Below are 14,780 nucleotides of genomic sequence, written 5' to 3' on the forward strand. Positions count from 1 at the left end.
CTGGGCAAGACCTTGCCCATGGTGATGGTGCTACCTGGAAGTGCACACAACCTCCTCCGCTGATGATGGATCACACTGCAGGAGGGTGGTAAGAGGAAATTAGGAGCTGCAGAAGTGAAAACGCCGTGCTCACCTGCTCGGGTGGTGTGAGTTCAGGACACAGCAGTCTGTGGCTCTGCTGGACTGTGTGTCGCTTGGGTTTCTTCTCTGTGCTTAAACATAGAAGTACAGTTTATCTTCTGTGCTTTTCTCACATTCTTTGGTGTGCATCCCAACTAAGAGGATTTTGCTTCTCCATTTATTTAGTCTAGGCAAGGGTGGTGGAGGCTGAAGACCTCTGCTTCCCAGCACTGTGTTTTTTAAAAGCTGTTACATCTAAATGTATTTGTTTATGTTGATGTTCATGTTTATCAGCTAGCAGAAGGGAAGGCACTGCTCACGGATGTGCTGTACACATTTGCAAAAGGGCTTCACTGGCTTCCTCCATATTTCTCCTGAGGCATCTCCTTTGCTTTCAGGTTTATGAAAATGCCTTGAGGGGGCTATGATGCAGGAGGGCTTCACCTCCCCTGCAGACTTCTCTTTCACTGCACTCCTCAATGTAGTGGCTTGCTGGGGCCAGACAAGTGCTGATTTTTAAAGGGAAGACTTAGCAATTGGGTGGACAGTGTGGCAAAGAGGTGGCTTTTCCATCAGCAGCCTCAGGGATGTTCTGTCCTATGCCCTTCGTGGCCCATGGTGGCACAGTTCTGGGGGTGGTTGCCACCGTGGCAGCCATCTCTTACCTCATTCCCAATGCTGCTTAGAGAAGGCTGCTGCCTGTTAGAAGAGGGAAGGAGGGAATCCACCTTGGCAGTTCTCTCTCATCCTGGTTCTGCCTCCAGCCTGGGTTGGGGAAGCGCTGGGAGGGGCTGCATTGCCTGCTGGGCTGGTGGCCACCACTGCCTCTCCCTCGGCCTCTGCCTAGTTTTGGTGGCATTGTGTTTTGCCTCCCTGCTGGAACTGTTTTGGGGCAGGTTTTCAACCACACCAAGCACCCCTACTCAGGCTTATTGTGGGTACCCCCTGTGCTTGTGAAAATGGGGTTGTGCACTGAACAGCAAAGGCACAGAGGCCAGAGAAACTCTGAGACATTTCTAGAAAGCCGTGAAGCCCTCCAGGTGTGCATTTATTGAGAAGACAGCAAGAAGACTGCCACCTGTCCTTCTGGCACCACCAGCCACCACACCATTGTAATGACACTGTTTCCATCTTGCCAGCTTATGGCTAGATCCAGTCTTGTACCTCTGGCAGGTGCTGTAAGTGGTTGTGTGGATCCATCCCATAAGGCAGCAAGAAAAACAAACTTGAGTGATCTGTTTAAGAGTCCACAACATCTTTGCCTCATGAACAAGAAAGAAGTTTGATGCTTGGTTAGCCTTCCACTTGTATACCTGGGGATTGCTAATGCCAGTTTCACCAAAGATGCGAGTTACAAGACAGGGTGTTTCGATCTGTTCCATGCAGGACAAGGAGCAGTTTGCTTTGTGACCTCCAGGGTAGTTGTATATGAAGAGGGTGGTAAACTCTGCAACAGCCATAGGGAGGGATCTGTCCTCCCTGCAGATTTTTTCAAGTTAGCAAGATGAGGAATGGGAGCTTCTTACCTGTATCAATTGTCTCCAGTTTGCCCATTCACAAAGTAGAAGAGCTGAGTGACGATTGTTAGCAATGATTACTATAATCAGATTTTGGAAGGGTCACGCCCTTTGAAATGTATTTGTGAAAGCTCTTATCATTGGGTGTTACAAAGCCCAGTGGTTAGAACATGCTCTAATCCTCAGCTGTCAGTGAGGTAACACCAGGGACTCCAATGCCAGAGGATCCTACTGGCACCTGGAATTTTTTTCACTTCTTCAAAAATAAAGCTAAAAGTGGAGTTCTTGTATAGGAAAAGTGTACAAAACCTACTGGATGGATAGTCACTTGGTAAATACAGTCTTCTGTTTGTTGGAGGCTGAACAGTATCAGACAGTCCATGGAAATAGACCTCTTGTAGATAATGCTCATGGAAGGCTTTATATTTTAGTGATAATGCGATTAGTTTGTATTCACAAACCACTTATTTGCTTTGAGCTGTGTGGAATGGAGTTCTATAATGTAATATTCTGAAAATTTCCCTAAGTAAGCAGATACCTTGATTGTTTCCAGAACTTCCTGTAAAAGAATGTGGTTAGAGGAAACAGTTGTTTTAAATGTCATTTTTGTCCAAATATGGAACAACAGGAATAACTATATTTCCTGTGAACTAACGGGAAGCCCCCTGGATTTGCATTACTTTGTGAAAATGATGTTCACATCACCAACAGGAAGGTCATGTTCACAAAGCAGTCTTTAGGGTAGTCCCATGACCCTACCTCCAGGATAGATCCCTGGGGAATTTGGAAAAGAATGTAAAAAATGAGGTCCCAGCAACAAAACATTTCAGCGCCAGCAATCTGATACTCTTTTGATTAAGAAGACATTACTCTTTTTTTAACATATTTTAAGTGAAGTACTTCCAACTGATGCTAATTTACAAAATAAATATTTTCATGAATAATTAATTTAAAATTTGCTAAATTCTAAAAATTTTCTAATATTCCCTTGAGTGGCTGAAGTACAGTGGAGATAGATAAGAATCTCTGGTCTGTCTGCAATTTTTGTATGAACATCCTGCATGATTCTGGTAACACTAAAAACAACAACAAAACAGCCTTCCCACCAGCCAAACAGACAAACCCTGCTAAAAATATATAAACAGCCCCCTCCTGTCCCAACAACCATAATGATTTTTTTCCAATTATATTTTACAGAGTTTTTCTTAAAATTAGATTATTTTCTGAAAACTGTACAAGGCTTTTCACAGGTTCACAGAATATTCTGAGTTGGAAGGGACCCAAAAGGATCATTGAGTCCAGCTCTTAAAGTAAATGGCCCCATACAGGGATTGAACCCACAATCTTGGTGTTACTAGCATCATGCTCCAATCAACTGAGCCAAACTTCTAAATAAAACCAGAACTGAATTGTTGTAATTAGTTCAGATTTCATCATACACAGCAGTACTTCAGACGATGACTGGCCATTTCTTTCAGATATTTTGAATATGTTAATTTGGGACTCTAATCTTAAAGTTTCCCTCAGACTAACAAGTCTACTTAACTCGTGCACTGACATACAAGTAATCATGAAATGCCAGTTTTCCACTGTGTAGGTTTGCTCCAGGAGATTTTTCTTCTGGTCTAAAGCAATCCCCAGAAGATATGTTAGGAGAAGGGCTCTGGATTTACAGAGAGAAACGAGTGGGGACCACTCCTGCTTCCTTCTGTTATACTCATGTACATCAACCTACAACCAAAGGAGGTCTTCAGGAGAATGAGTATTTTAATTCTTAAGTTTAATGAGCCTTTGGAGATTATTGGGTTGCACTTATTTCCATTGCTTAAACACAGGCATCTGGCACCTTTTGAAATATTTACATAGACCAAGCAGATATGACCAGGGATCTAGGGGAGAGCTGTTCCCACCTGGCCTGGCAACTTAAAGCAGGTGGCATCCCACAGGATATCTTGAATGGCACTGTTCTCCTGTCCTCTGTGAAGACTGATCTACAGAAAATTGAAGTGACACAACCAAGAACTTTAAATAGCTACTGTGTGACAGAAACATCCAGTCACTGCTGACGAGAGCTGAGCTTAATTTGGTGACCTAGAGGGTTAAAGCTTTAAAACCAGTAAGTCTTCCCTTGGTTTGGGGAATTCCCTGAACAGTCATAACTGGAGTCTACCCATAATTTGCTGGGAAGAAAATAAAAAAGGGACATGAAGATAAGCTGCCAACTGTGGTTTGCAGAGGGGTTTTTTTTGTTTGTTTTGTTTTTTAATAATGAGAAAAAGAACTTGGGAGAGGAGGAAAGACTGGAGCTTGCTGACATTAAAAAATCATCAGATTTTTCCTTTTGTCCACTATTTTTCTGTCTGTAGAGATCTGAAATTGATGGGTTTACAAAAAACATGAGAACTGTGCTTAATTTCTGGTCTTTGCTTTAAGTCCTCAAAATGAAGGAATAGCAGATGTTCCTTTTCCTGAACCATTTTAAGAGTTGAAGTTCAAATCATCAGTCCAGAAAAACTGGCTTTGTATCAACTCCAGTAAGGATGTATAACTAAATTTTGCTAATTGCTAAGAGAGTGTGGATTTTTTTGTTGTCTTCTTTGTTCTAGCTAAGTATAAATCAGGAGTTCTAGCTACACGATTTTTTTTCAAAGTAGTTAGTGGACTGTAAAATCAGTTAACAAAAATACTAAGTTTAACTGGAATATAGCAGTGATTTCCTCTAGGGATACTTTGCAAACAAAAAAGCAGTTCTGCTAATTCAGTAGTTATATCTAAGGGTGAAGACAAGAATAGTAATACAGACAGGGAGCTATTTTGACATTCTGGAAAGAGAAGAAAATATGAGAGGAATGCAAGATAAGTGTCCTGCAGTTGGCATCACCTCCCTATTTCTGTATTTGGTGGGATGTGAAATGTGAAGACGTTATTGATCCAGCTCTCATGTCAGCTACATGAGTTGTATGGACATGTGCTTAGGAAGAAGTGCTGTGTCTGCTACATAGGGATAAATCTCTTGTCCTGCCATGAGACTGGGTTTACATTGAGGTGGAAGGGGATTGATTTTGTGGAGGGAGGAGATTCAGACTTAAATTTGTTGCTGTCAAACAGCCATCCTATTGGCCTAGCCTTTCTTGGGTTTCAGCTTGAAACTACTGTTGGAATTCAAGTCAAATTGGGGCTTGAACTAAAGCAATGTAGAGTGAGAAATCTACACTGTTTAATCAGAAAACATCAGTTCAAACATCCAGTCTAAACAGAAATTGTAATTTTATAATGATTTAATAATGAAATAATGAAGTAATTATGAAGAGATGAAGTAGTTATGATTATTTGTACTTTTTGAAGCACTAGGTAATTTGTGAATAATCAGAGAATTTTGAAATCTTTGCTTGCCTCACCATTCACCTGTTCACAGAATTTTCTGTGATTTGAAAGACATTGTATTTTGTGCAGCAGAAGTAGCTACATTCCCTGCAATGAGATTTTTAACATGAACAGAGTTAAGTAAACCTAGAGCATTTAATTAAATTACCATACACTTGTGCTTTACAGGTTACATTGTGAACTTGATTGATACCTAAGCAATTAGCCTGAGCTGGTGGCTGCTCAGCAACTGAAACTCAGTAAGCAGAGCCTGAGGTGATGTTGTGGGAAAGAGAACTACATTTTATCTTGAGAAATGCACTTCTGTAAGAGAGTGGAGCTTCCAAGAACTGACTCTGCCTTTGTATTTTTTTGGAGATGTCTGTAGTCTCCAGAAATGGTGCATTCCCAAATATGGCAGTCGTCTCCCTCCTAAGCTGCTCATCTGGCTGTTTGCATCGTTCCTGTGCAAGTTCCAAGCAGTAGTCCTCAAATGCCAGGAAAGTAGCTGGACGTGGAAAAACAGGGCAAAACGCAACAAGTCTGTAGCTGTGATCTGACAGATGTCTTACAGGCTGCATTGCAGAGCAGAGTTTGTTCTGTCTGCTGCAGGGAATTTAGCAGCTTTCTCAGCTCTGTCACTGACAGAGCTTAAGGCTTGTAAGGCTCAGTACGTGGGTCTTAGGAAGTAGAGGTCCGGATTGGGATGCCCATTCATTAGCAGAACTTCTTTTGAACTCTGTGTTAATGTGGTAGAAAATAAATAGCTGTCCTTTAGGCAAACACTCAGGCTTCATGTAACACATCCGTGTGTGTTGTGTTGAAGGGACGTAATCTTTTTATAGTTTAATACTGATTTGCTAGGATGATTCACTAAGCTTATCAGTTGCAGACAGTCTGGGAGAATGAAATGGAAATCCTTGTCAAGAAGTGAAGCAATTTGCATCACTAAAATAAGCTTCTGCTTCTGGGCAGACTTATATTTTGTGGGAGGAGTAAGATAAAATTAATGTCCTCTCGTGTTACACGAGACACTGGCCTGTGGTGCAAGGAAGCTGTGGGTATTTGAAAACTGTGTACCATGCAAAGTAGGGGAGGTACCTGGTGCAGTGCACCTGGCCAAAATCTTTGGATTAGCCTGTAACTGGCTCGTAGACAAGGAATAAAGAGCCTGCCTTTTCATCTGCTGTTCCCCCCCACAGATTATGCTTCCTGCCCAGCACTGTTCCTTCTCTGTTTTGGCACTTGGAGGACAGCAGTGATTGTTCCAAGCTGCATGCAGTTTCTGGGGAAGGCATTGTCTCAATGAGGATGTCTGGGAGATATGACAAAGTTATTTCTCTCTATTTGTCTCTTTATCTCTAGTTGTATGTAGTGGGAAATCATTAAGTGGTTTATTTATATCATGAGACTGATTTAAAACCAAAGAAGTTTAGAAATGAACAATAATTTGCATAGTTTCAGTTTAATTGCCTTGTGATGATTCTTGTACTTGCTGTAATCATCTTTCTGTCTTCCAGTATTTCATAACTTAAGTGCCGCTTTGACCTCCGTAGAGTGATCTTTGATCCATAAGCTTCTTCCAGTCTGGCCCTCCCATCTTCCCTGACAACCAGGGGGAAAAACCTCATAGTTCTTCCTAGTATAGGCAGAATGTTGTCATATCCCTCAGGTTCTGAATGCCTTTCAGTAGTTGAGGATCATGCTATTCAGTAGTGGCTGTCATTGTCGGTCAACCTCCCACTCACCTGCAGAGGCTGCAGTCAGTGATAGCAGGAGATGACGCTGCTATAAAATAAAGGCAGCTTTTCTAAGGCAGGTGCCTGTTCTGGCATAGCAGGCTACAGCCCTTGCCCCAAAGGGGACCTTGTGCAGCTGTGCTCCCTGGTGCTCAGTACCTTCCTACCTTCCTCGCCTGCAGTTATTCTAATCTGAGGCATTAAGAAACGGGAAAAATTGAATATAATGGACTCATTTTTGTGGGGACAAAAAGAGGCTCAAAAGCACAAGCCCATTCTTCTGGCTATGCTACATTTGAGAACAAAACCGTACTTAAATAACAACATACTTTTTTTCTAAAACGGTGCATGTTAAATAATAGGCTGAAGGAAATATGCAGGGATTAACTTGAAAACAGATGTTTGTAATGATTCAGTGACGTATTTTAAGTACATTCCCAGACGCAATTAAAACAGACTTCTTCAGAATTTAGGGGATGTGTTGATAAGACTGATAACATTCTACATGATGCTGGAGGAGGAAGTATGAGCTGCAAGCATGCGTCCTCCAGCTGAGATCTCATCAGGTCTGAAAAACTAAGAGAGGTCACACCAGGTCACTTCTTGTAATGGGAGACCTAATGTTTTTCCAGGCATAACCATGTCCTGCAAGGAGTAAAGCCGATTATTCAGTGGGTGGCACTTTTCCCTTCTGATCCTTATGGGGGTTGCACTGCAGCATGTCTTGGTGTTGTTTTCAGATCCAATTCTCTTTCTATGTTATATGATAAAAACTCATTCTAATCAGTGTTTCTCACCTTTGTGCGAGTTTATAATATAACGTGGTAAAATACTGTAATAATGTAAGATAAAAAATTGTAACTACTTTTGCTTTTTGTCAGTATGGAGAAAATTCTATTTCAAGAAACAAATTCAGTGGATGTACAAATACAAAAAGAGGGTGTCAACAAAAGCAATACATTTTTCAGGATATAGCACTGTAGTTTTATTGGACAGCCTTTATTTTTTTTAATTATTAAAACCCCATTTCTATTTGATACTTTACTTAAAAATAAAATGTATTTACCAAGTAAAAATGTTACTGTATTATTTAACTTTCTGGAGTAATATCTGTTGGTCTCACTGGGGGCTTTCCAAATTCAAAACGGATTAGGTACATTTTCTTTTCATTTCCCAGAAGTACTGAGATCCCAGTAGACTGTGGAGCCTGCAGGTGTAGAGGGACAGGTGCCCAGCATCTGTGCTGAAAGCTGTCTCAGGGGAGGTGCTGTCCCTGACTGCTTCCGAATAATGGCCTGAAGGGGCTGCTGAAGGATCTCCTGTGCGTTGGTGGAATATTCACTGATACAGATGTTTTGCTTCTTTTCCTCATAGTTTGTTTCTGAGGGGCATGACAACAGTAAAAGCAATTGACTGCTTATGTGAGTTGCTTACCAGTTGCCTCATAACTATGAGGAGGAAGAGTAGCCCAGATAGACTTAAGAGCATCTTTGGTAACACAAAGCTAGACTTCAAAGTAAGATTTTACCCGTGCACCAGTTGATCTGACTTCTCTCAAGTTACTGTATGGGTTTAATTAAGCAAATATTCCCCGCACTGACGAGCCTTGCAGTCAGTGTGGTGCTGCTGACATCCCTGGCTCATTGCAGTATGTTCTGCCTGTCACCCAGTTCAGACATTTAATTCTCCATTTCTTTTATTTTCAGGGATGTTCCGGTTGTGGAAAATGTGATTGCAGTGGAGTAAAAGGGCAAAAGGTAAGTCAGCTCTGCCCATTTCATTTTCTTGCCTATTTCAGCCACAGGCTATAAAATCTACCGGGAGTCAGGTGAGCCATTGCTTTCCGTGAAGGCTTGCACCGCCAGGGAGCACTGCCAAGGCCAGGCCACGTGCCCTCTGCAGGGTTTCCCAACAGCAGCCATCTCCATGCCTGTGGCTGCAGGGGGCAGGAGGGCCAGGGCTGGGCAGCAGGCCAATGCCCTCACTGTGGGGTGAACTCCCGCCCAGTGTGGCCGTGCCCTCTCTCCTTCCCCATCAAGTGGGATGCTAACCTGTCACTCTCACCTTTCCCTCACCTCATCTCCAGCCTTTTCAGTGGGTAGCAGGCTTGACATCCTGACCACCGCTGGAAGTGAAGAGAGCAGTTCCACTCAGAAATGCTCCTCTCAGCATGCCATGCAGATTGCTCTCCAGGACGGCTGTGATGCATCATAATCAATGAACCCTGGCCAGGGTTAGCTGTGGGAGGCAAAGACTTGCAGTAGGAGTAGGGAGGTTAATGATCAACTTAGGCACAGAAAAGTGTTGCAGGTCAAGGAAAAAAAAATATTTAGAACTTTGCAAATGAGTTTTAAAGTTCCCATTTCAGTTATCCAAACTTCTTGTGTATGAAACAAAAAAGGCCCTTTAAAGTCTTCTTTTAAAGCAGTAACAGTGAAGAAAAATTATAGCGTACTTAAGCATTCCGTGAATTCCCCCTGTAAATTACCTGCTTTGGTAAATATTGTAGACATTCAATCACTCTCCTTATCTCTCCAATTTTGCTTGTTGAGATTTTAATCTATGATGTGTTCTCTTGTGCATGCACATGTGCTGTATATCTACCGTTATAAATGAATGTAAACCAGTTTTTTCATCCTGTGGTTGCTTTGGGTATGTTTTTCGAGGTAAGTTGTTTAGGTCACCCAAAGGAATGCTTAAAAGAGATGGAGGGGTTGTTTGCTTTTTGTTTTGGGGATTGTTTTATTCTTTGAAATAAATAGACAGCTGGTTTTCTGCATTGTCTCGAAGGCAATAGCTGCATATTTACGGATGAGGGATTTAAGAATGTCTGTTGGTGGCTTTTCTTTGGTGTTTTCCAGAACTAGGAATGTAAATTACTTAATTGGAGGCCCAAGCAAGATCATTTTCTTTGTAACAGAGCACAGATTAATTTGTGACACAGATAAAAAGTGTCAAGGTCCAAAACATCATTCAGATGGAGTCTCCTTTCTTTAATGACCCATTAATGTCTGTTTAATAAAAGTCAACTATATATTGAAAACAAATACAGCAAAGATTTGTGAAAGGTTCAAAACTCAATTCATTACTTGATAGCTTGATCTTATTGTTCAGTAACAAGTACAAATGAGTCACGGTGGAACGAAAGAGACATGTTATAACTCTTTTGTTGAAAGACATCAGTTTTCAGTTCATAGAGTATGCCAGCATATTGTAACAAGATCATTTTAGAAAATGATAGCTTGGGGAAATAAATAGTATTAAACCTTATGCTTAATTTATTTCCAGCTGTATTCCTGTCTGCTTGCTAGAGCTCTTGCTGGCATTTTTCATTTGCATAGCCCAGAGTCTCGAAATGTTCTCTTTAAAAGAAATAGATCCTTGTCTGATATGCTAGAATCCAAAACTACCTCACATTAGGCTGTTTAAAAATGTAGACAAAAGAAAAATATCAGTCCATAGTAACAGAAGACATACTAAATTCTAGTGTGTCAGTGTACTCTCTACTCTTCCTAATGGGTTCCATCACAAACTTCTCTGACTTTAAGCAGGTGTATAGTGAAATACTCATATAATTTTAGACTGTGTAAGAAATGCAGATATTGACATTAGAGACAGGTGAATGAATATTTATACCTAGAAAACGATGGCCAAGTAAGGTATTTGAAGGTATTTTGGAATGCATTTAACATGCATGAACCTGGTTCAGATCAATGCTTGCTCATTGTGTAGAATAAGGACAGCCTGCCACTTGGTTCTAGGCCTGAAGACAGAACCTGGTCAGGAAAAGTAAGGGGAGCATCCTTCCTGCTTGCCTCTTTAATATTTCTAGAAATGGTCTTTCCAACAAATGCCTTTGGATTTGAAACATGTCCCTGCTAAATGTGGTTCCCATTAACACACACATCAGTAATGGTACCTGTTACTTCAGAAATCTATGTGAATGTTGTGTAATCAGAGGACAGATCAGAAAGACTGATCCTAGCCAAGATCCAGGCTAGGAGAAGGCTGCCATGCCCAACTCCTATGATACCCCAGGAGACCACATAAGAGAACATCTGCTCTCCACTTCTCATGTGGGAGCACGTATCCACTCTGCTCTACACCATCCACAGCCAACATTCTGCCTACACTGGAAACCCTTTTGATCTGGCTTCCATGTCATGCAGAAGTGCACAAACGCTGAAGGGCCTTTTCCAATCCTCCCACACTCTTCAGCAATCCACCCACACCACTTTACTGCTATGGGAGCTTCGGGAGCTGCGGAAGTGGGCTTACTCTTTAATGCCTTAATGATTAACATCTGGAGAGATATTTTCTACCATAGTGTGGGAAGAAGTTCCAGACCCTACAATTTAGTGGGGTTTAATTAAAATTCATTTCGCCAAATAATCATATTAATGGTCTCATCAGAAAATGTGCTGAAAATGGTATTTGACTTAAAAGCTGTGAAATGCCCAAGAAATATTACCCAAGAGCATTTTAGACATGGAAGAGTAAATTACATTGCCATATTTTTCTCTCCCATTTGAGAATAATTTCATCAATATGATGGCCATATTTAGAGTACATTTAATATGTTCACTCATCAGACTGTTTCCATGAAAATTGCATTTCTATGCCAAACTCCTTTAACATGACTCATACTTTATCAAGGGCATGTAATTGACCAACTCTAAGGGTTTTCATCCCTTTCAGAAAATTCAGAAAGTGAGCGTAATTGCAACAGATGGCCCTTATCCTATAAAGCCTTTATTATTACACTGAACATCAAGCTGTTGTTTTAAGCTATATAATGTCAGGTATCACATACTTGCCGAACAAAAGGTACAGAAATTTTAGAAAAACATAATATTGCTAAAATAATAAATAATACCTTACTGTTTTCCATTAGAGAGATTAGCCTAAAACATCTTCATTTATTGCCTCTTACACGTTTTATTTGGTTTTCTCCATAATAACTTGACTGTTCTCTTAAACCTTACTGAAGTGTGAGATCTTTTTAAACTGATTAGAGTTTTGAGTGCTTGCCTACATTTTATTGAGCTACTCAGAAGAAGACTGAAGCTATGTTTTCTCTTTTATGCCTACCTAGATTTTGAGAACAATTTCAAGCAGCTGTTGAGATAAGACGTGCTAGCTGTTAGTGTGTGCAGAAAAAACATGTTAAGCATTTAATTACCATTCAGAACAAAGACTGTACAAAGAAGAGTAAAACTCTCCATGCGCTGACTTTTTCTAAAAATGTTCCTTCTCTCATTCATGACCATTTGCACTACTTTTACTCTGTATCAGAAATGAGTAAATGGAGGCAACACTGGAACCTTGCTGTAAGTAATACAGAATGATTAATCATCTTAGACTTATCAGTTAGAATGCACTGAAGTATAAATCCTCATTCTTCAGTATAAATATTTTATGATGATTTCACTGTCTCAGCATTACACAGTGAAAGTTGAAATCAACAAGAATATCAAGCATGCTTTTGTCATTGAGCATGAAGTATTGCAATTTAAAAAAAAATCTTTGCTAAATAGAAGATAAGAATAGAATTGACTCCTAATGTAACTGCTGATTTTGACTTTTTTTTGGTTTGAAGTAGGAAAACTTGAGCAAATAATTTTATTTTGGCATATATTTTTTTCCCTAATTCTGAGACTGTATCTGTATTATTAAACCTACATAAATTTTGCTTCTCTGTTTGCCCTGATGGGTGTATCACCCCTATGTGGATTGACCATACTGCAAAAGTACACAAACTGGCTTTGCTTGAGGTATTTTGGATCTGGAAGCCAGGTAGCTCTGACTTAGACTGAGAGTCAGTGGGACATCTCTGGAGTCCCCCACTGACAGGAGCAGAGACCTGTGTTTTCTCTCCTGCACACTTCTACAGCCTTAAAAATCACAGCTGGTTCTGGTGTCTGCAGGGGGTTGTGCTTCTCCTTTTGCTCTGTGTAATGAAGAGTTGACTGTTGCAGTGGACTGTGTCCCTGTATTTTTTTTTTTTTAAGTTTTACCAGACTGGGAGGACCTTTGAGGGTTTTTCTGTCATTTTAGGTATCAAAAGGTAGAACAAAAATATTTTTGATGTTGATGATTCAACGCAATATAAACCTTCTTGTTGGAGTGAAGCCCTGGCAGTCAGTGGGAAGATCACTGTTAAGTACTTTGAGTTTCCTTGAAAATACAGCAGAGGCAATAAGTCAGTTCCTTTAGTGGAGCAAATCAGTAATCATTAGATCTGTGCTTTTCACAGTCAACCTTTATTAGACTTTTTAAATCACTTTTCATTGATACTGCTTGGTTTTAGTAAGCACTGCTCAGTGTTCCTATTTAAGTGTCTGCTGTAGGAACTTTGTGTACAGCACCAGTTTATGCCTGAGCTGGAAAGACCATGAACTGAGGACACTAAGGAAACCACAACCAAATAATATACTCTGGAGGTGGCCATAAAGTTGGAAAGAGGGGTGACAAGCAATGTGGGAGGCAAGAATGTGTCTGCAGTCTGGAAAGGGCTAATAGATAACATGAAATCATCTAATTGTGCCTGAAAGGGCAGACAAAAAAGACAGTAATAAAATAAGCAAAGATACTGATCAGCTGCAGATCTGATGTTGTACAGGGAAACTTGCAATTCATAAATATTTTTGAAAGTCAGGACATTGTCACAATGGTTTTTGTCAATTCTGCAGTGACAGTAGTATATTTTTATTGATTTATCCTTTACTCCAAGAAAAATTATCTTTTTAAATCAAATCAGGGAAAAGAGCATCCATGTTTTGTGAAGAGAGCTGCTATTCTTGAAAAGAACAAAATGTCAAACAACTTTAAATAAGATTGACTGCCATATGCTAAATATTCAAAAGTTTTCTACTCTTTCCGAGCTGTCAGACCAAACTGCTAAATGGCAGCTGAAACCATCAGCTTTTCTTAGTTTTAAATAGTTATAGGAACCATTTTTCCCAATTGTCTCTGGCAACATTTTCTATATTAAGATATATTTTTGCACTAGTACAGTGGGTATCTTTGATTAACACAAAACAGTGGATTACACTGATTAATTTATCTCTGTGGAAAGAGGGCTATAAAAGCATATATCCCAGCAGTATTATGTGGTGGGACATACTCATATTTAGTTTTCAGAGCTGACTTCTGAAGGTTTTCACAAAGTAATATTTCATTTGGCACAATATGACCTTTTAAGCAGCTGTTGCTAGATGCATTATCTTTGATTATAAGGGTGTTGGCACAATGAGCTCAGGAATTTCTTCATGGAGTAAAACAAGCTCATAGGGCTTGATTTTAAATTTGTTCAACTGCTGTTAGTGTATGCCTTTGTTAGGGTTTCCCAAAGGATTGCAGGGCCTTAGCTTGATCTGAAGTATGTGAGCCTCCAATGAAGTCAGGCAAGCTTCACCACTGCGAGGTCAGATATGAAAAGTTGTGTAAGGTCTCTGCTTCTCTGAAATCTTCATGCTCAGGAAGTGGAGCTGCCCAGTGCCTGTGCAATACCTGTGCATACAGCTTGGAATCTTCCCAAATTTAAAATTATGTCCATACAAACAGTCAATGTCTGCTGACTAGATAGTGATTACAAAACTTCTGTCCTGATGTGCAGTTTTTCAGTATCTGGTATAATTGCCCACTAAAACTCTGTGAAGCTGACAGGATTTTGCGGGTGTAACTTAGGAGGTTGAGACAGCAAACTCTGGTGTACAGCAGTAGCTACATTTTGTAGTTAAACCCTTGAAGTTTCTTTAAATCATTTTGCTCTTCAATTTATATTGTATTTGCTGGGGTTCTCAGACCAAGGCAGACATTAAAATAGTTGTGTGATATGTCAGTTTCCACACAAGAATTTAATATCTGATGCAATTAATAATCAGTCTCTGTGTACATTTTCTCTATAGCAATATATTCACAAGAAGCGACCTGGGGATATATAATTATCACTAGGGAAACACAGTAATATAGTAATCTTCTTAAATCACTTTCTAGTCTTTCTAGCCAAGAGCAAAAAGTGGTTTGGGAAGTTGGTGTG

General features: G+C 40.2%; 1 protein-coding gene across 1 annotated transcript in view; it reads left to right on the forward strand.

Moving 5' to 3' along the window:
* COL4A1 (collagen type IV alpha 1 chain) overlaps nt 1–14,780 on the forward strand; it is a 120,555-nt gene that overhangs the window by 40,985 nt on the left and 64,790 nt on the right. Inside the window, exon 2 of the mRNA XM_039550060.1 lies at nt 8,446–8,496. Coding sequence (XP_039405994.1) covers nt 8,446–8,496 — 51 coding nt within the window. The remainder of the gene's footprint in view (nt 1–8,445; nt 8,497–14,780) is intronic.

The sequence above is a fragment of the Corvus cornix genome, chromosome 1, assembly GCF_000738735.6.
Source record: "Corvus cornix cornix isolate S_Up_H32 chromosome 1, ASM73873v5, whole genome shotgun sequence".
Taxonomy (NCBI): domain Eukaryota; kingdom Metazoa; phylum Chordata; class Aves; order Passeriformes; family Corvidae; genus Corvus; species Corvus cornix.